The sequence below is a fragment of the Podarcis gaigeae genome (assembly GCF_964106915.1).
Source record: "Podarcis gaigeae genome assembly, chromosome: 4".
NCBI classification, from domain to species: Eukaryota; Metazoa; Chordata; class Lepidosauria; order Squamata; family Lacertidae; genus Podarcis; species Podarcis gaigeae.
Window position 1 is genome coordinate 91,158,146 of NC_139677.1, and position 22,386 is coordinate 91,180,531.

At 44.2% G+C, this 22,386-nt stretch overlaps 1 protein-coding gene across 2 annotated transcripts in view; it reads right to left on the minus strand.

Annotated features, from left to right (window-relative positions):
* Positions 1-724: 724 nt before the first annotated feature.
* DEUP1 (deuterosome assembly protein 1) overlaps positions 725-22,386 on the minus strand; it is a 58,862-nt gene continuing 37,200 nt past the window's right edge. For both annotated transcript variants that reach the window (XM_083736750.1, XM_083736751.1), the window contains exons 11-13: positions 19,518-19,717; positions 6,827-7,115; positions 725-1,150 (exon numbers count right to left, since the gene is read on the minus strand). In XM_083736750.1, the coding sequence (XP_083592876.1) occupies positions 977-1,150; positions 6,827-7,115; positions 19,518-19,717 (663 nt within the window). In that variant the 3' untranslated portion in view covers positions 725-976. The remainder of the gene's footprint in view (positions 1,151-6,826; positions 7,116-19,517; positions 19,718-22,386) is intronic.

Genomic DNA, 22,386 nt, shown 5'->3' on the forward strand with positions numbered 1-22,386 from the left:
TTCAATATATTGTTACGGAAATTACGGGGGGGGGGGCACATCTTTAAAATTTAATGTTACAAATACTATGCCTGAATGTATCCTTTCAACTTGACAGCTCAGGGAAGTTACCTAGCTTTAAAAATAATATAAAATCAACTCCTTTGCCAGTTTCCTCCATTCCAAAGCTATTTTCCCCTTGAAAAGGGACTCCAGGAAGTTCCCAGAGGTGACATTTGCTGAGCTGATTGTTGGCCAAGGAAAGCCTAATCCCATCACCAGACTTGCCAAGGGGGCCAGACGTGCAAAGGAAGTTCTATTGTACTTTGGGTGGTGGGACTTCAGAGGTGTTTGCCTATGCTAATCTTATACCTGGGTCTTGCCCTGCCATGCCTGCTTATGCTAATCTTGTACCAAGACATGTTTGCCAAGGTTAAACTAGTGTAACCCCTGTCTACCCCTCCCCTTTTGTGACATGTCAGTGATGTAGCAATGATGCTGTACGAACTGTATTCTGGGATATGGTGGGAAAGTTTTAAAAGTCTTTGTCACCGCATCCTCGGGGTTCAAATTTCCTCTTTGAACCTATTGCGGAATAAACTTTGGTCTACAGCTATTTGCTCTGGTTGGTGGTTGGAATCCTTCCTTTATTCCACAGGGACCTGCGGGCTCTGCCCGACGAGCTGGGTGACTGAGCAGCCTCACACCTAGATTTTTCCGTAACAATATGGACATCTGGTATGCATTTAAAGGTTAAAAAGTTTCCATATTTAATTTCCAGGTTTCTTTTTTTTAGATCTCATACACTCTGCAATACACAATATTCCAAATTCATGTTGAAATGAAATCCACAGTCGAAGTATATACAAAATCTCACATTACAAACACTTCTTTGCATAAAGGCAATTCTTTTCCCCCTTTCCCCCTTTTATAAAGCAGCAGCTGATTATTTATTCCGGGACTGTCACTACATTTTAGACTTTCTTTTTTTCCAGGCTCATCTGTGCCTGCTTTGCTTGAAAGCGGTGTACTTCTTTATGGTGTTCTCTGACTGCCTTTGCAGCTCTTCAATGTGAGAGTTTAAAACCTGCTCAAAATCTCTCGCTCGCTTCTCCTCCTCCTGTAGGAACTTCTCTGTCACCGTTGCAGCAAATGGAGTCTCTGGGGAAGCCTGAACGACACAAAGAATTGGCACAATTAGGACGGGGTATAATTAGCCAGCTTTTCTTATTAGCTTTCACACTGACAATACTGCACTGGTGAAACAATCTCTCCTTCTTTTGCACATTCTGTTCCACAGAGTACTTAGCCCAGCCAGTGGTATTATATCCCGCTGGGATAAGTCCGTGTCTATATCGGGACGCCACTGCCATCAAATTGGAAGAAGAAAAACTACAATAACCATGCTGGGACGGATCCCTTATTTAAGGTTCCTTACTATAAAAGCGCATGAAAACCAGTATTTTAACATTACTGAAACTCTGCCTCATTTCACATCTTAAATTTTAAGTCTTGATTTTTGTGTTTTTTATTCCAAAGAGGTATTTATCCAATCTCTGCATTTGTCTTAAAACCATATGCATCACCATTTTTTTCATAAGCTAACTTAATGCGGCTTAGAGTATAAAGGGTCATGTACGCGGATTAAACCACAGAGCCTAGGACTTGCCGATCAGAAGGTCGGCGGTTCAAATCCCCGTGACAGGGTGAGTTCCCGTTGCTCGGTCCCTGCTCCTGCCATCCTAGCAGTTTGAAAGCACACCCAAAAGTGCAAGTAGATAAATAGGTACCGCTCCGGCGGGAAGGTAAACGGCGTTTCCGTGCGCTGCTCTGGTTCGCCAGAAGCGGTTTGGTCATGTTGGCTACATGACCCGGAAGTTGTACGCCAGCTCCCTCAGTCAATAAAGCGAGATGAGCACCCCAACCCCAGAGTCGGCCACGACTGGACCTAATGGTCAGCGGTCCCTTTACCTTTACCTTTACCTTATAAAAACATGCCCATAAAAAAAAATAATCCTGTATCACAAAATAGCAAGCACTAAAATAGCATAGCTAAGAGATCAATCAACTAAAATCCTCTTGGAACAACCATGTTTGGGCCAGATCCCGAAAAGAACGACGCGCTTGGGACAGATCAGTTTCCCAGGAGAGGGCGTTCCACAAAGTAGGCCATCGTCAAAAAGGCAGCAGGTGTATGCTGAATCTCATTTATCCAAGCGATCTGGAGCAAGGCCTCAGATTTTTGAAAGGCATGTGTGGGGAGGAACATATCAAAAGAGGCAGCCCTTGGGGAAATTTAGGATTTTAAAGGTTAAAACCAACACTCTGAATCGAACCTGAGAAGTTTCTGAACAGTTTTCAAGGGCAGATCCTCTCTCTCTGTGTGTGTGTGTGTGTGATTATGGCATGAACCAAAGTGGTGTGGTTGTGGCTTAGGCAGGAAGGGTTGTTGTAGCTAGTGTACCACCCAAAGCTTGGAAAGAAAAGTGTACCTCTCACCACTGATGTCAGCTGCACATGCAGCCACATCAAGGAGGACTCCCAAAGCTGTGAACCTGATATTTTAGGAGCAGTGAAATCACATCCTAAAAAGCCAGGTCAGCTAACCCTGTAGGTTAACCCACTAGCACTGGGAGTTTGTCCTCTCTCTGCTGCTGCCGCCACTTGATCTCCTCAAGAGTAGGGGAACAAGCAGCAGAATCCAAGCCTCTGGTTTGGCAACTTCAGCCCATCTACACTCCGCTCTCCCAGCAGCGTAGACCCGGCAGCCTAAACCACATGGCGAGACCCTGAAGCCAGTACAGCCCAGAAAGGATTTTATTCAAAAGGAGGACATGTAAATAGAAAGAGGGGAGAGAAATAGCAAGGGCGGGGCTCCAAAGTGAAATGAAACATTATATTATAGGTCTAACTAACACTTCACTTGATCCAAACTAACATTGCTAAACACATGGTCACCTCTGGTCCTGGCAGCTTTCAGAAATCAGTTGCAGGTTAGACGGGATCAAGAGGGACAAGAACTGCCTGAAAGAGTAACCTTCTAAAGAGCCCCTGACCCAGGTGGGTCTTGATTGACACATGGCCATGTCCTGCCAATCATCTCTCAGGTCAAGATGGTCAGCTTGACACCTTTTTTTATAGGCAGGTGGTGAGGCAGACACCTCCTAGGAGCAGGAAAAGATGGCTGCCGAGGATGTAATTCACTGCCAGGTTTCTCTATCTCTTTGCTAGATAGAATTTAATTAGGCACTTGTCAGGGCCGTCTTAAGCATATCCGGCGCCGTGGTGCAAAGGTCCCTCCTGCCCCCCCCCCGGTTTCCCAGAGTTGCTGACCTTTTTTAGGGAAGATGGCGCTGCCAGTGACGCACCCAGCTTTGCAGGGCTGGAGGAGGTGGGCAGTGGCTGAAGGGCAGCTCCTCCGGCGGGGAAGAGGCGGAGGCTGTTGGCCACTTTGTGCCATGGTGGCCACAGCAGACGGAGGCTCTGGGCGCTGCGCTGCATGGCGGAGGTGGGCGAGCTGATGCAGGGAGGCACTGCGTCCAGCCTCCGCCTCTTCCCTGGCACCCTCTAGAACCTGGTGCCCTGGCGCCCTGCGCCCCTATGGGTAAGATGGCCCTGGCACTTGTGTATTTAAGAAAGGACCTGTCTTCTTGGCCAAAGCATAATGGCGGACAAGAGACCAGACTTCCTTACAGGCTGCACACCTAACTCTGAGTCAGCATTTCCAGCTTGTCTGGATTAAGTTTCAAATTGTTCTGTCCCATCCAGTCCTTTGCGGCTGACAGACAGCATTTAAGGTACCTCTCTTGTACCTGCGATACATTGACGATATTTTTATCATCTGGACACATGGTCAACAGACCCTGGACACCTTCCACCAGAAATTCAATGATTTTCACCCCACAATCAACCTAACAATGAATCAATCTATGCAAGAAATACATTTTTTGGACACTACTATAAAAATACAGGATGGGCGCATAGACACCACCTTATACCGTAAACCAACTGACCGACAAACATATCTACATGCCTCTAGCTACCATCCCAAACATACCAAACAGTCCATTGTATATAGCCAGGCACTACGTTACAGCCGTATCTGTTCCAATTCTACAGACAGAGACTCTCACCTAAGAGATCTACAGCAAACCTTTTTAGAACTAAAATACCCAGCAGATGAAGTTAGACAACAGATCAACAGAGCCAGACTGATACCCAGAGAGAACTTGCTGCAAGACAGACCCAAAAAAGAAAATAACAGAACACCCCTAGTCATCACATACAGCTCCCAAGTTAAAACAGTACAACGCATCATCAGAGATCTACAACCTCTCCTGGACAATGACAGTTCTCTTTCTCAAGCTCTGGGAGGAAGACCTTTCATTGCCTACAGACAGCCACCCAATCTTAAACAACTCCTAACCCACAATAATACTACAACCAGACTTAACACGGACACTGGCACCAGAGTCTGCAATAAACCCAGATGCCAACTTTGCTGCCACATACACCTGGACAACACCATTACTGGCCCCAACAACATCACACATACCATCTCGGGACTATTTAATTGCTCATCGTCTAACATTGTGTATGCCATCAAATGCCAACAGTGTCCTTCAGCTCTCTATATTGGACAAACAGGCCAAACCTTACGCCAAAGAATAAACGGACATAAATCTGACATCAGGAATCACAAGACAGAGAAACCAGTAGGAGAACACTTCAATCTCCCAGGACATTCTATACAAGATCTCAAATTAGCTGTTTTACTACAAAGGAATTTCAGAAATAGACTGGAAAGAGAAGCTGCTGAATTGCAACTTATCACCAAACTTAAAACCATGGAGAGACCTGGTCTGAACAAAGACATTGGATTCTTATCTCATTATACATGACAAAGCCATTTTTCACCTTCTCACCCCTTGCTTTTTCCTGTAAGACCTATTGCAGTCGTTAAGAGTCGTCAACAGGCTCATCACAGCTATCTGCCAATCACCCATTCCCACCACCCTTCTGAGTAGTACCCCTCCCCACCTTCTCACTATATAGAAGGGTCTGGTAACTTCTGTTTCAGTGTATCTGAAGAAGTGTGCATGCACACGAAAGCTCATACCAAGAACTAACTTAGTTGGTCTTTAAGGTGCTACTGGAAGGATTTTTTTTATTTTTTATTTTAGCATTTAAGGGATCCATTACCTCCCTGTGTTCAGAAGGAAATGACCGAGCTGGGTATCATTTACACATGCAGCCAAATCTCTGAACAGCTGCTAAGAACAAGAAATAAAAGAGAAGGGAATGAAAGAGAAAAACTCCAGAGGCCGCAAGCCAAAGGAAAGGGCAACGAATTCCTAGTGCTACCTTCTGGGTCCTACCTCACAGGACTGAGCAGAGCCAACTCAAGATGGTGCTCCTAATAGCCACACCTGCCAAGGCATCCCAGAAATGCACCACAGTTAATGGTGACTAAACACCACCGAGATGGCCAGGAGAATCAACAGGATCACACTCCCTCTGTCCCAGCACAAGTCATGGACAAGGGTAACCAAAACAATTGCAGTCCAAAGCCAGAGAGGAAGAGTTCCTCATAATTGGTTTTACCCAGAAACCCAGAACTAAGTTGTAAAACACACACACACACACACAATTTGCCAACAGGTAACAGTTCAAATCAGAGCGTTCCTATTATTATTTCCAATAAAAGCTACGCTACACTTTACTTCAGTACCAAAGGAAGGAAGCCTTCTCTAAGGAAAGTGTTCATCACTGAGCTGTTTCCACAAAGTGAGGGTCAAGTAGACACAGGACGCCCCACACTTCTTCAAGAATCTTGTTCATACCTTGTGCGCTGTTTTAAAGGTTTCGAAGCTAAGTGCTTGTTCACACACACACATATATTAATTGTTTTTTGATTGCAGCATCAAGTGATGCCCTATTACAGGTTAATCACCACACAAGATTTTTTCATAGCACTTGACCCCTCTTCCAACAAAATACTTTTGTTGAGAGTGATCGGGAGACCAAGGGAAGCAAATATATTTGTGAGACTTGAAGCTGCTTCCATTTATAAGGCTGAATTCAACAAAATAGTTGCACAAGTAGGAGCCAGGCCAATAAGTTCCACTAGTGCAATGGGGCTTTCCTCTCACCTCCTCTCCCCTGCCCACCCCCACAATTGGCTCAGGGTTCAAATTCAAGTGGCATCAACATTACGAATGATGTAGTTTTTACAACTGAACATCATCATCGTTATCACCAGTAACACCAGTCCTGAGAGATCTGCATTGGCATTGGCTGGGGAGACTCAACCAGATGGGCGGGGTATAAATAATAAATTATTATAATTATTATTATTATACGTACTTCTGAGAAGCCCCAAATGAACAAGTCAAAACATAAGCTGGCCATCGTGTGCAAGTCAACACTTTTTTAAAAGATTTCTGACTCTACCTAGCTGCTCCTAGCTGCAATTGGTCAAGCTACAGGGTGGGGCCAATTCATATTTCCTTTTCTTCTATCCATCTCCCGTGTAGTCGCAGTGGGCTTTAAGCTTTCCAACCAGGCCTTTACCATTGCATGCGTTTTTGCGAGGGCCCTTCTGAGCTGCCCATGCCATCTGCCTGAATCTAAGAGAATGAGGGATGCTTCCTTTACACAAGCTGCCTGAGTCTGAATCATTCCCATCTCTACCCTGCTTCCTTCAATCTTTTCCTGAAGATCCTCAGGAGAGACTTTTCAGAGGACCAGAGGCGAGAAAGCTCAATCGCACAGCAACCTTCCACTTGCCCAAGTTGTGGATGCAACCCAGTGTTCCTCTTACAAAACAAGATCTGGAGATTCTTACCATCCGGATTTCATCTGCAACATAGATTTGGCTCAGTAGCGTCTCACACTTGTTCTTTTCAGGGAGGCAGCTGCTGTAACGCGCTGGATATGCCTCTTGGGGTGATGGAGACCTGCCATCTGCTGTGGGTTCTTGGGTTCTGCTTGGTCTTTGAAGAGGCAATGAGCAGCTGCTCTCGACGCTGATGATGTCGCCTTGGCCATGCCAGGCAGGAACCTGTGTCCTATAGTGCCCGAAGTTTTCATAAGCTGCAGGTTGCGGTGCCCATTCGCTTTCGTTCTGCGCAGGTCTAAAAGAGGAATTAAAAGGTTTACAGGCTGGTTTATTGCCAAGAAATATCTGCTGACATGATACAGTCTTTTACAAAATGTCCCATGGAACGTGGCTTTACAGGACTCAGAGTGAGGCCTCCTTTTGGGCTGGATGGCAGAAGAAGCATTCAGCTTTGAAATTTGGCTTGACTTTTGCCAAATTTGTGTGGGATGTGAAACACAAGAGCAGTCAAGTACAACATTCCTAGAGTGAACATGTTTACACATGGGTAGAAATGTTTGTCCAGCCAGCAGGTAAACTTCCTGTTTCCTTCTGGGCTGGGACAGACTTCCTCTGCATGTGACTAGAGGTGGGCGTGGCCTCACCTGTGCAGGTAACGACAAAAGCACAGGGCAGGGCAGCCATCTCTCTTTCACTACATGCATAGAAGAAGCAACATCTGCTTAGCCAAAGATGCTCTCTTGGCTCCAGCCAAGAGAGGACAAAGGGACTGTCTTCTTATGAGATAGATTCTAGGTCTATGTTACTTTTCTAAGCTAAGTCTACCTTCTGGGATCCTATTGTGAACAGAATGATATGTGAGTAAACTCTTTTTATACTTTTATAGAAGACTGTGTCGTTTCTTATCTTTTATGAGGGAATAAGGGGGAAATACCAGAACAGTTATTATAGAGGCTTTAGCGAGCCTGAGCAAACGCATCCACTGCAAGTTTAAAAGGGGGAATGTTACTCTGCTAAATTGTGAACTTGTTAACACAAGTTGGAAAGGCTATTATCAGACAATATATCCTCTCCTGCATCTCTGAACATTCCCACAATTTGCAGTCCAACGTTTTCATTGCATATGCCAGATGTTGACCATACATTTGAATGGGAAGGCCATGGGAAGGCCAAAGTATTCACAGCCCATTTTAAATTGTATGGATGTATTAAGTCAGACCATTGGCCTATGGAATCTAGTACAGGCAAGGGCCTGGGGGGGGGCTGGGGGGCCTTTGTGCTGGCATGCCCCTTTGACAATTGCCAGGGTGCCCTCCCTAACTCTTGGAGAGCCTTTTAACTGGGGATTGAGCCTGAGGCCTTTTGCATGTCCAATTCCCAAGTTCTTCCATTTGAGCTAATAATCCACAATGCAGCGCCCACCCCTGTAACAAATATCATGCTTAATCTGGTCCTAACTGCGTTTCCGAGCACAATTCAAATTGTTGGTGCTGACCTTTAAAGCCCTCAACGGCCTCTGTCCAGTATGTCTGAAGGGGCATCTCCACCCCCATCATTCAGCCCAGACACTGAGGTCCAGCGCTCAGGGCCTTCTGGCGGTTCCCTCATTACGAGAAGCCAAGTTACAGGAAACCAGGCAGAGGGCCTTCTCGGTAATGGCATCCGCCCTGTGGAACGCCCTCCCATCAGATTTCAATGAAATAAACAACTATCTGACTTTTAAAACACATCTGAAGGCAGCCCTGTTTAGGAAAGTTTTTAATGTTTGACACTTTACTGTGCTGTTAATTTTCTGTTGGAAGCTGCCCAGAGTGGCTGGGGAAACCCATTCAGATGGGTGGGGAATGAATGAATGAATGAATGAATAAATAAATAAATAAATCAGTGGAGACACACTTTCTACTGTTTATTCTGAAGTTATTTCTAATCCGTTTCTGCCGGGTAAGTCATAGGGATCGATCTGTCAGTTTCTGTTCTCTCCGCTTTTCATTTTTGTCAAACTTAAAATCAATTCTCCACATTCCTGCAGCAATTTGTGGATTTTTGAAGAGAAATCCTCATGAAAATTCTTCAGTATTTTATCCTAATAAACATATTTTTGTATTCAGTTTTGAATTGTGTACGCATTTTGAAGGCAATTTTTCCTAATGCCTTTTTTTGCATGTCATTTTCACTTATTCATTTTTTAATGCACATCCCCTCCCATTGTAAACATTGTTTGGAGAGATGCATTGTAAAATTCAGATAAGTGCAAATTTCAAAGGATGGCTGTGCTTCGGTTCTTACACTGTTTAAGAACATGCACATTTGATTTGGCTTTAAATGTGAACCAAATTCAATTTCTTTCCCCTCCTTAGTGAGTGTTAGCCTTCAGTAATGCCTGCTGCAAATCTCCCACTGAGGCGTTCTTGGAGATTACACACTTCTGATTCTATACAGCTACAAACTGAAGGAAACAATTGTGAAGTTACTAGCATTGACTCAATTCTTATTTTTTTATTTTTGCTTTCCACTGGGCAAATGTTACCAAGACGCATAAACATAAACAGCACAAAGACATTAGCATGGCATCTGGAAATTGCCAATTACCAACTCATTTCCCCCAAAAAACCTCACCACATGTTTTCTATTTTTACTATCTCAAAGATATCCTTTTACCCTTCATTCCTTGGCATAATTGCCATGGAAACAGAACAGCAAATTAAAATAGAAAAACATGGTTTATGTCCACAATAAAATAAAACATACCCTAGAGTCAAAATAAGCTAGCAACAATAGCTTGATTTGTCTGCTTCTGTTTGATGTTTGATAATATAACAGAGGCTTTTGGGAGAAAATATTGGTGCCTTTCCTGATTTACAAAACCAGAACCTAGATACTAGGATTTCTGGCATATGTTTAAAACTATGTATGAATTTTCATGTTGAGGCACCACAATTTGTAGATAAACTATATGGACTTGACATCCGCATTAAATCAACCCATATTCATATTTGCCTAGCGTTCTCTGCTGTGGTTTTAACAATTAAGTCTGGATTGTGTGCTCTACCAACAACCCAGTTGTGGCACCTTATTCTCATCACAGCACGCTCTCAAAGTCAACCACTGAAACTTTGCGCAACTCACAATTGTCTATGGAATAACCAAGAGGTCCATAGCCCACATAGGAACTCCTTGTCCTTTCTGACAACCAGTTGTTAAATAATAATAATAATATTAATTTATTTATACCCCACCCATCTGGCTGAGTTTCCCCAGCTACTCTGGGTGGCTCCCAATCAAGTGTTAAAAACAATACTGCATTAAATATTAAAAACTTCCCTAAACAGGGCTGCCTTCAGATGTCTCTTAAAGATAGGATAGCTGCTTATTTCCTTCACATCTGATGGGAGGGTGTTCCATAGGGTGGGCGCCACTACCGAAAAGGCCCTCTGCCTGGTTCCCTGTAACCTCACTTCTCGCAATGAGGGAACCACCAGAAGGCCCTCGGTGCTGGATCTCAGTGTCTGGGCTGAACGATGGGGGTTAAGATTTTGCTACCCCCAGATCAGAGAACGGTGTTGCACGATCCAGGTAAGCGATCTTAGCATATACATTTCTGTCTACCAATCAGCCTGGCCCTATTTTGCAAAGGAAAAGGAATTAGTAGTCCCTTGGGAGATGTTCGAGGTAGGGCAGTTTTGCTGCACAAATTCTGAGGACCAGGTGCAGGTGGGGTCATCCATGGGATGCTCAAGCAAAGGTAAAGGAATTCTGGTAAGATTTCAGCTGGGTTTCGGCTTGGATTTGGAAGACAAGTAACCATTTGAATTGCTCTGACAAGTCCCATCAATGGGCAGAGAGGGTCTTGTGCGAGAAAGGAATGAGTGCTAGGAATTCAAGCAACTTTGGAAGGCGAGAAATCACTGGAGTTCGACAGTAGCAGCAGATCTGTAGGGTAGCAAGGCTCAGATGGATTATTGGGGGAAACTGCAAAGCCAATACCCGCCCCCCCAAATCAGCACTCTCTGGAAGTTTTTATGGGTTTAAAGGTAAAGGTAAAGGTACCCCTGCCCGTACGGGCCAGTCTTGACAGACTCTAGGGTTGTCTGCTCATCTCACTCTAGAGGCCGGGAGCCAGCGCTGTCCGCAGACACTTCCGGGTCACGTGGCCAGCATGACGAAGCTGCTCCAGCGAACCAGCACCAGAGCAGCACACGGAACGCCATTTACCTTCCCGCTAGAAAGCGGTACCTATTTATCTACTTGCAGTTAAGGGTGCTTTCGAACTGCTAGGTGGGCAGGAGCTGGGACCGAATGACGGGAGCTCACCCCGCCGCGGGGATTCGAACCGCCGACCATGTGATCGGCAAGTCCTAGGCGCTGAGGTTTTACCCACAGCGCCACCCGCGTCCCTCTTTTTATGGGTTTACAGGTCCTCAACTGAGCCCGTCTCTCTGGTACATCTCAGACACAGGGCCTGTCCAATGAACATGGCCCCAGTACAAATTCTTAGGCATTACACATATTGACATATTTCTACCTCCCAGAATTGCAGAGCCAGGTTACTTTTTCTTTTTACTCCTTCCCCTGTGAAATTTTGGTCCTCTGCCTTTGTTTTAATTTTTAAAAAATCTGTGATTTTTTCCTCACATGAGCATTTTTGCAAGCAGTTTCCCCTAGAATAATTCATTTTTATATGTTGCCTTTACCAATATATGCATTTTGATGCATACATTCCCATAATATGCACAATTTTCTACATCTTATTTGGTTAGAGAACTACACTACAAAATTTAGGGAAAATGTGAATTTCAATGCACAGCTGTCTTTCAGTTTCCACATTGTTTTGGAAAGAGCAAATAGCTTTGCCGTAAAAGCCAAACTAGAATGAATTTCTCTTCTTCCTACCATTTAAAATATTTCATCTTATCCAAACTTCATACCTTCCTCTTTCGCTTTAAGTGAGCAATTCAGGATTATTTTTAAACTGTGTGTGTCAGTATTTATGAAACATTTAAGGTAATTTAGTGGGCGACTGGCTAAAAATGAACGAGCCAGAGATATATTTACAAATTATTTCTTTCTATTGAGCTCAGGATATTGTTATATATTGCACTGCTCTTTCATGGCGCGTATGAGTTTAATGTGATATTAATTTATTCAGTACCATCTGAAATGCTGCAGCTTTTCATGTCGACTCAATGGGGAGCACTAAAAATCACAAAAAAAGCATTGAAACACTTTTAATGAAACTTTAAAAAACTGAAACTGGCAGGAGAGAAAGAGATGATAGATGGCAGGTGTAGTTCAAGATGCTTATTAAAATAATCTCCTGCTGAGCAGTTTACATCTCACACTGCTTTCTCTGGCCCTCGCTTAATTTTTTTTTTTTTTAATTAGACAGTATTAACATATTCTCTGTGGCTTGTAAAATGAAAAGCAAGGGGGAGAATCAAGATAATATATTACAAAAGGTTGTATCCAAAGTAGTGCTGAGAAGCAGGGCAGCGGGAGTTCTGTTGCAGTAGGGGAAATCCCTTTGCTGCTGGACCGTCTCATCCAAAAGTTTATGTCGCTATGACACAAAAGGTTATGTCTATTTCCAAGATTTGGAAGCACCTGACTTAGCAACAAAGACCTCTTCTGAAATATCGTACATAGTTCTGGGCTGGACAACCTTAGATATATGGCTCTGAGAGCAGATCCAATATACAAGATGTTTTGGTGGGGAAAAGATAGAAAAGAGAATTTCTGGATGCCAAGGTCCAAGTTTGGGACAACCCCAGTAGAGATTAAAAAAAACCACCAAGATATGCAGCAAAGCAAAGCGTAGAAATACAGTAGTACCTCAGGTTATGTACGCTTCAGGTTACAGACGCTTCAGGTTACAGACTCTGCTAACCCAGAAATAGTACCTCGGGTTAAGAACTTTGCTTCAGGATGAGAACAGAAATCGGGCGGCAGCGGGAAGCTCCATTAGCTAAAGTGGTGCTTCAGGTTAAGAACAGTTTCAGGTTAAGAACGGACCTCCAGAACGAATTAAGTTCTTAACCCGAGGTACCACTGTATAGGCTGTTAGACCTTTAAAATATGTGCCCCTCCAAGTGAGTTCCAAAAGGTCCCCTTAAAAAGTTTCTTTCCAAAGTTTCTACCTTCTCCCAGCATAGGAAAAGACAACATGTTTTGGAAGTTAAAAATGGGCTTACTTACAAACGCTTCAAAGGTCAGGTTCATGTGCTTCCAAAAAGTTGTGCAAGCAGTAGAACTTCGCTTAGTTACGAAAAAGTTTCTAGATCATTGGTATAGGAACTCAAGAGAGTCAGGGAACAACCAGCTCAAAACTCTCCACATGCTGAGCATCTCAGGTAGACAATACAAAAGTAGGGTTGATTACAAGTGGCCTGGCAGGACAGCCTGCTCTATGGCATTAACCCCTTTATGCACTAACTAGACATGTTGGTTATATGAGGCTGGCTACCCCACAACAGGAGACTAAGGAGATCATAAAATATCTGCTCTTTCTCATCTTGCAATTCAATTTTAGAGAATCTGCAATAACGCATACAATATTCTTTTTGAGGCATTCTCTTAAGAAATGCCCTTAATGAACTAAGAAAAAGCTTCAGCTTCAATAAGGTTAACAAATCCCAGACAAAGCTGATCTCCTTCATCCCAGGCTGGGATAAAGAACGCAACTTCCCCCAAAGAATCCCGAGAGCTGTAATTTATCCTGCACAGAGCTACAATTCCCAACATCCTGAACAAACTATAGTTCCCAGGATTGTATGAGTAAAGTAATGTGCTGAGGAAGTGAGAGAGGCTGAAATCTGTCCCATTCTTGTTCATCACTGCAGCCGACAATGGGCCAATCAGAACACAGAGAAGAAAAACTATAGAGGTAAAAAAATTTAGAGGAGCAACTATCCACATTTTATCAATAAGCCAAGACCTGGAACTGTGGTTCTAATGCCTGTAGTGTTGGTAGTTTCCCCCAATGGGTAGATGCTTCCTGCTTCTGCCATATACAAATGGAAAATTAGTACAGTCGTACCTTGGAAGTCGAACAGAATCCAACTTCAGAAACGGTTCAGAAACCAAGGTGTTTTGTGTAAGCTGCGTCGATCATTCGGGTTCCAAATAACGTTTGCAAACCGGAACAATCCCTTCTGGGTTTGCAGCGTTTGGGACCCAAAACGTTCGACTCGCAAGTCTTTCGAGATCCAAGGTACGGCTGTACTGTGGAAGAAGAAGAAAAGGATTTTCCATTAAATGTTTTCAGAATCAGGAAAGCTTCCATGTGAGCCTTGTGCCAAATTCAGTAACAGTTAGAAATCATTGCTACACAGATAAATAAAAATAAATAAATTCCCACGCCAGACTTCTGAAGTTTACAAGGGGCGAAGCTTGTTGACCACCTTTGCAGAATGCAGAGGTAAGGCAAATTGGTTATTATTTTGAAGAAATCCTAGTAAGATGCCTAAAAGCAAGAAATAGCAGGTGTTCAAGACAAACAAAGGCCATTTAATAGGAATAAAACACACACGCCCATGTGTTTCATCAGGAGTTATCATAAAAGCTTCATAGCTCGGTTAATATATATGCCATTTTTTCACTCATCTACAAGTCTATGTCTAGACCTCAGCGGTGTGCTTCCATTATTAACTAGTTGCTGTACAGATTACGTTTCCAATTCTGATGGAGCCGTGAAACTGATAATAGTGTGTAGGGCAGTACTGATGCGATTGTCATGGAATTTACTCTGGGCGCTTCCAGTCTGTCACAGTTTCCGGGTGGGATTCAGTCACGCATTGGCAGGTTCAGGTTGTGCAATTGTAGTTGGGATGCCTTGCATAGCCAAAAGATCAGTCCTTTTTTGTGATCAGGAAAGTGATGAGAAGATGCTCTGGAAAGGAGGAGATGCTCTGACGCAACGTCATCTAGCCTCCGCCAACAAATCAGACCCAAATTCTCATTAAGCAGCCCACCTTGTCTAATCTCCCTGCAAATAAATCAGGATGAGTGCTTCATAAACAGGGCTAGAGCAATTCCCCTGTGAGGGGAAAAAAGGTAGTAATAACTGGGCTTTTTTAGTTACAAGTAGGTAGCCGAGTTGGTCTGCCGTAGTCGAAACAAAAAAAATCCTTCCAGTTGCACCTTTGTTGTTGTTTAGTCATGTCTGACTCTTCGTGACCCCATGGACCAGAGCACACCAGGCACTCCTGTCTTCTACTGCCTCCTGCAGTTTGGTCAAACTCATGCTGGTAGCTTCGAGAACACTGTCCAACCATCTCGTCCTCTGTCGTCCCCTTCTCCTTGTGCCCTCCATCTTCCCCAACATCAGGGTCTTTTCCAGGGAGTCTTCTCTTCTCATGAAGTGGCCAAAGTATTGGAGCCTCAGCTTCAGGATCTGTCCTTCCAGTGAGCACTCAGGGCTGATTTCCTTAAGAATGGATAGGTTGGATCTTCTTGCAGTCCATGGGACTCTCAAGAGTCTCCTCCAGTACCATAATTCAAAAGCATCAATTCTTCGGCGATCAGCCTTCTTTATGGTCTAGCTCTCAATTCCATACATCACTACTGGGAAAACCATAGCTTTAACTATACGTACCTTTGTTGGCAAGTTGATATCTCTGCTTTTTAAGATGCTGTCTAGGTTTGTCATTGCTTTTCTCCCAAGAAGCAGGCGTCTTTTAATTTCACGGCTGCTGTCACCATCTGCAGTGATCATGGAGCCTTAGAGGCCAACTAAGTTTGTTATTGGTATGAGCTTTTGTGTGCATGCACACGTATCTGAAGAAGTGTGAATGCACACGAAAGCTTGTACCAATAACAAACTTAGTTGGTCTCTAAGGTGCTACTAGAAGGAATTTTTTATTTTCTTTGGGCTTTTTTAGTTTTGAGAAAAAGCAGGTAAGAGGGGAGGAGACATGACAGAGGCATAATAAAAAAATATGCACCGTGTTAGAAAATGCTAGAATCTGGGGTTATCCAACAAAGCAAAAGGTTGGAGGATCCAGGACAGAGAAAAAGAAGCAGCTTGCCTTCATACAGTAAATAAACTACGCCATTGGCTATCACAAGATGCAGTGATGGCCACCAATTTAGATGGCTTGAAAATGAGATTAGGCAAATGCATGGAAGGCATGGATCAAGCCTTGATCCACCCTTGATATGGATCAAGATCGCCAGCCTCAGAGACAGTGCTGTCAGCATCCAACTGGCTTGGGAGAAAATGATGGAGTGTGCCATTGGGGGTGAAGTCAAACTATTGGAAGGTTTCAGCGCCTGCTGTGGCTGTAGAGACCAATACGGGAGAGACATGTTTTGTTGCAGCTGGGGTAGATGAAGGTGTCTGGTTGTGCTGCTGCAGATGCACCATGGTGTTTCTTCTCTCTGCACTCCTCCCAGCAGTCATTCCGCCTCTGGTCACTGCTACGGATGCAGAACCTGTCTCCAGGCACCGCAGTCACCTGCAAAGGATTCCCATGGTTGATGTTGCCAGCCTTCATGTCGCATTTGCAGACATCTTGGAAACACCAGAATTGGTCTGGTGGCTGAAGCCAGCTCCCCGTCCATGGGGATCCTGCCATCTTCCATTCTGTGGACCCGACCAAGCCAGTGTAGACGTCGCGGAGCCAGGAGTGCGAACATGCTGGGAATGTGAGCACACCTTTGTTTGAAACTCTGTCCTGCCATGTGATGCCCAAAATCTTCCTGATGCGGCGCAAGCGGAAGGCATTGAGGTGTCACTCCTGGAGGTTGCAAGTTGCTGATGACTCACTACAATAAAGCAGCATGCTCGACATGCAAGCTTGGTAGACCTTCATCTTGGTGCTGGATGTCAGAGACAGTCTGTTCCTGTTTAACAGCTGATGGGGCAGTTGTATTCAATTTAACAACTGGGAGAGGGCAATTGTGCTCACGTGCTGCTTGTGAGTGTGCTGGTCCTGGGGGATTACCGTGCGGCATGGTCCGAGTCCAGTCCGAGGTCGAGGGTGTGGTATGGAGGCTGTCCGTCAAGGCTGAAGCGGGGTCCAAAGCAAGGAGTCGGGTGTGGTCAGGAGCTCTGGCAGAAGAGCAGGACAGGATGCCGGCAGGAACAGGTTACCAACGATGTTGTTCCTGCAACCTGGGACTGGGCTGGCTAGCTTTTATCTGCCCCGAGGCATAGGGTGGTCCCGGCCCACAGGTGACTCACCTCTCCTGGCCTAGAGGCGAGCACTCCTCCTGCGGGAACTTAGTTCCCTCCGCCTCTCTGCCCTGAGCCTCTGCAGCTCAGGAGAGGCTGGAGGGTTACTGGACCCAGAGGCAACCTCACCTTCCCCTGACGGGGCTGAGAGTGGAGCACCTGCAGGCAATGGGTCCTCCATCACCTCCGGAGCCAGAGCAGATTCAGCTGGTGTCTGCTCCTGAGGATCCGGCACAGGTGAGGGCCCTTCAGGTTCAAGCCCCAGCCCCGGCTCAGCTGGCCCTGGAGGCAGGGACTCCTGTGCAGGCTGGGATTCCTCAGGTTCAGCCTCTGAATCCAATTCCCAGGCCATCACAGTGAGCTTCCCACTGGCATGTGCTTGGTCACTTTGAGACCAGAATGATGGTCTAGGGGTGGGTCCTTGTTCTGATCCAGCTGGGCTCTTCTTGTGTTTTCAGGTCACCCTTTTTCTGCCTTGAAAGAAACCCATTAACGGAGAGCCGTTCAAGAGGGGCAAGGCCCCTGTTTCTCCTTGGCAGAGGTTTAGAGCTGAGCAATCCCATCAAAGATGCATTTTCTTTCAGGTCATGTAACCCATTACAATCGCATTATAATTGTCCCCCGACTGTTGTGGAATGTCCTGCTCCCTTGGTTAACGTATGAAGGATAGCAGTGTTCTCAGCTTCCCTGGCTTGCTCCCTGCTATAACGGATATAATTGCAAATGCACCGTCAGACAGAGCCTCCCAATAAACTACAGTGTCCTGAAGTGTCATTAGAGAAGAGCAAATGGGGTCAAGCTCACTTTCAATACGCTGCCATCTCCAAAGCAGCGGGGATGAGGGAGGGATGGAAAACAGCCACATAAACCACGAGGCTCTCGGACAGTCATTATAACACCTCACCGTAACAGGCATTCTACAGATTGTGGAGGGACTCCCTCTTCATCCTGAGATGTCCTATCCCTTGGTGAAAGAATTGTTTCCCAACTCTCCATTTCCAAAGAAGAGCTGCACGAGGCGGCAGGGCACAAAAATATTTTTGCATGTTGAAATCTTTTATTAAAGTTTTTCATGATTAGAGAATAGAGAATGAGCAGGAAGAAGAAAGGAAATAGAGAAGACAAAGGAAAGGGAAAAATAAAGAAAAATAAAAAAGACTTCTGATTTTCCATTTCATAAGAAAAAGGCATTTAAGACATTCAGTCCACAATGATGACATAATAATAATAATAATAATAATAATAATAATAATAATAATAATTTATTATTTATACCCCGCCCATCTGGCTGAGTTTCCCCAGCCACTCTGGGTGGCTTCCAATCAAGTGTTAAAAACAATACAGCATTAAATATTAAAAACTTCCCTAAACAGGGCTGTCTTCAGATGTCTCTTAAAGATAGGATAGCTGCTTATTTCCTTCACATCTGATGGGAGGGTGTTCCATAGGGTGGGCGCCACTACCGAAAAGGCCCTCTGCCTGGTTCCCTGTAACCTCACTTCTCGCAATGAGAGAACCACCAGAAGGCAATATTTCCTTTAAATCAAAGCATCTCAAAATCATTAATTTCCTTTTCCCATGAAAAGTCCAAGAGGACTTTCCAAATTATTATTACTAACAGTAAATGTCAACTGAGCTTCTTCTTTAATATCAACTTGACCTCTGGTAATTCCCACCACCATGCCTCCATACTGAGTGACAACAGTAAATTCTTCCGCTTGTATCCGTGTTAGTGTCTCTCCGCTGTGATCGCATATTGAAACAACATTCCTTAATTGGAGAGCACAAAAATATTCAGTACAAAACCCTGTTAAGAACTGTGTGGCATGGAATGTTTAGAGACTGACATTTATTTCCACTTTTCACAAATTCTCCAAGTGTGGGCAGGTGACACACATGCCAAGTCTGCCTCCGGTATCCTGGGGCATGCTGTGCCCACCTCCTTGAAGTCCCTGACAGTCCTTGTGCTTAGCAAGACTAGCACCTTCCCGCCCTCAGTTTTACAGCTGCAAAGGAGAACTGTGTCTTAGATTCTAGGACCCAGGCTGCTGATGCTGATGCTAAACAGCTGCTTGCAAGCTAGAAGCATATGGTTTAGCTCATAGGTAGGCAAACTAAGGCCTGGGGGCCGGATCCGGCCCAATCGCCTTCTAAATCCGACCCTAAATCCGATGATCCAGGAATCAGCATGTTTTTACATAAGTAGAATGTGTGCTTTTATTTAAAATGCATCTCTGGGTTATTTGTGGGGTATAGGAATCTGTTCATTTCCCCTCCCCAAAATATAGTCCGGCCCCCCACAAGGTCTGAGGGACAGTGGACCGGCCCCCTGCTGAAAAAGTTTGCTGACCCCTGGTTTAGCTGTTATTGGAAAGAGAGCGTTGACCACATTGACCGTTTGGCCAGCAAGGCACCTTGTCAATCACAGAGCAATTCCCCTTCACTCGCCATGAAGACGTCAAAGAAGAAAAAAGAATAGCTTCGGAGAGACAAAGTGCAGTTATTTGTGTACAGTCATGCACCTACCTCTCTTCTGTCTCTTCCACTTTTACTGCCGTCTGCTTGGCACAATTTCTTCCAAAGTACATAATGGGGTTCACTCGCAAAGGCATTTCTTTGTCCTTTGGCAATTTCGCAAGGTCATTGCGTAACATTCCACTCTCGCGCTCCAGCTTATCGATGGAATCGGAATAGGCCGTGTGTTCTTTCTTGTACAAATCTATCATCTGTTGAAGGAATTGTTTTGTTTTTTGTTTCTTTTTTAAAAAAAGATCAGTTTGTTTACAACTTCATCTTAATTGAATTCACACAATTCAACAAAGAAACAGGCACAGGGCAATATTTTCACCGCTTATTTACCATATGTAATCATACAGCATTTATTGTAAATGATAACCCTCACAGAACTGCCTCCAGAAACTGCAAACAAGACAAATGGGTAGAAAGGATAATAGCTTGTGTAACACAAAAAAGCACCATATTACAATTGCTCAATGAACCCTGCAAACTGCGTTTTCATTTTCTTTTTTTTAAATCACTCAACACATTTGAACTGCTTGCCTCAGAAGTCTTAAAGAGGCACAGAAGACATCCTTAGCTGCCAGAGTTGTAAATATTTTCATTATAATGCTCCCTCAAGTTATACTTCCAGAAAGGGAGAATTGTAGAAAAATGCTGAAGTCGTAACTACATAATTCCTTCAAAATCTTTATGTATAAAACTGCAATATCCTCGTGTCAATGAGAAAAATTGCCTTAAAAGTGCTGACTAAAAAAGCATAACCAATGCCATGCTAAATATTTTGGAGGCGGTTTATTAAGGAAACGGGAGACATGATCCCACTGATTAAAACAGAGCAAACTCTCACACACAAACTTTCCTCTTCCATTAAAAAGCAGTGGGACTTTTACAAAATGTTTCATTTGCTCAGCTTCTACAAAGTTAAATCATAGATTTGCAGTGACACTAAGAAATACAAGGGGAGGCGGTTTTTCATGGGATGGGATATAAAATATGAAAGGGACACACACACACATATATATTTATTTTGTAATGCAATGAACTCTTCACACCTCAGTGGGAGTTAAAATAATAATAATAATAATAATAATAATAATAATAATAATAATAATAATAATAATAATAATTTATTATTTATATCCCGCCCATCTGGCTGGGCCTCCCCAGCTACTCTGGGCGGCTTACATAAAAACCAAAAATACAGTAAAATATTACACGTTAAAAACTTCCCTGAACAGGGCTGCCTTAAGATGTCTTAAAAGAGGGGAAAAGCTCAAATTCTGCTCTCAAACACTCCATTATCATTCAACTGCAGGAAAATGCTAGATCTGAACTTCAAGCACTTCGTATAAACAGCCTAATTCACCATACACTTAAACTGGAATACCTGACTATAAGCTGATTTACAGCACAACCCTAAGGATGTTTATTCAGAAGTTGGAGTTGATGGAACTCGCTCTCTAGAGTTTAGAAAGTATGTTTAGGATTACAGCCTCCATCCCATTTACTTCAGACCTGAAGTCTCTCTTGTGGGCTTTTGCATTCCTTAACAAAAACAGTTCTTCAGATAAATCATCTTTGCAGGTTTATCTGATCACTGGGGCTTTTATTGAATGGCAGATAAAAAAAAGGGAGACATGAATGCCAGCGGGCTCTCCAAAGCGATATTACTGGCTGTTAAGGACAAATATAATATTTTGAGTCTGCATTTCTTTTCCAGGTTGAAAAGCACTTGATGGTGGAGACAAGGGTTTATTCCCATATTTCCCCCTTGATTTATCAGAGAGGTAGAAGCTGTGGCCCTCCATATATTGCTGGACTCCCATGTCCCATCAGCTACATCCAATATAGCATGGAGTGTTTTTTACCAGCTGAGGTTGATACCCCAGTTATGTTCCTATGTGGATGGGATAACTTGGGCTTAGTCGTTTGTCTTGTTCCACTGTCTTTATCGAATAATGGCTCTTTCGTGCTGGATTGTTTTTTAACATTTTACTGTAAGTTGTCCAGAGCAAGGGTCAGCAAGGTTTATCTTGCCTGGACTGGATCGGTCCCGCGGAGATCCTTCCGTGGGCTGGATCGTGCGCCCGCCCACGATTTTCGGTGCCTGCGTGTGCACAGATGTGATTTCCAGTGACTGCATCCGTGCAGATGCGATTTCCGGAGCCGCGGAAGCAAGTCCCCGTGCCATGCTGCACCGGTTTAGCACAGCACGCGAGCGGCTGGCTCGGTTCAGGGGCGGCTTGTAGGCTGGTCAAACGACCTCTGTGGGCTGCTTCTGGCCCATGGGCCTTAGGTTGCTGACCCCTGGTCTAGAGGATGCACCAGTAGTGCTTAAGAAATTGAATTAACCAATTTTGTTTTTGTTATTACTACTAATCATAACCATCATACAAAATTATATGCTTCTATTTTTGATTATATGCTTCTATTTGCAGATGATTCACTGCAGATAATGACAGCAGTCACGAAATTAAAAGACGCCTGCTTCTTGGGAGAAAAGCAATGACAAACCTAGACAGCATCTTAAAAAGCTATGGTTTTCCCAGTAGTGATGTATGGAAGTGGGAGCTGGACCACAAAGAAGGCTGATCGCTGAAGAATTGATGCTTTTGAATTATGGTGCTGGAGGAAACTCTTGAGAGTCCCATGGACTGCAAGAAGATCCAACCTATCCATTCTTAAGGAAATCAGTCCTGAGTGCTCACTGGAAGGACGGATCCTGAAGCTGAGGCTCCAATACTTTGGCCACCTCATGAGAAGAGAAGACTCCCTGGAAAAGACCCTGATGTTGGGGAAGATTGAGGGCACAAGGAGAAGGGGCGACAGAGGACAAGATGGTTGGACAGTGTTCTCGAAGCTACCAGCATGAGTT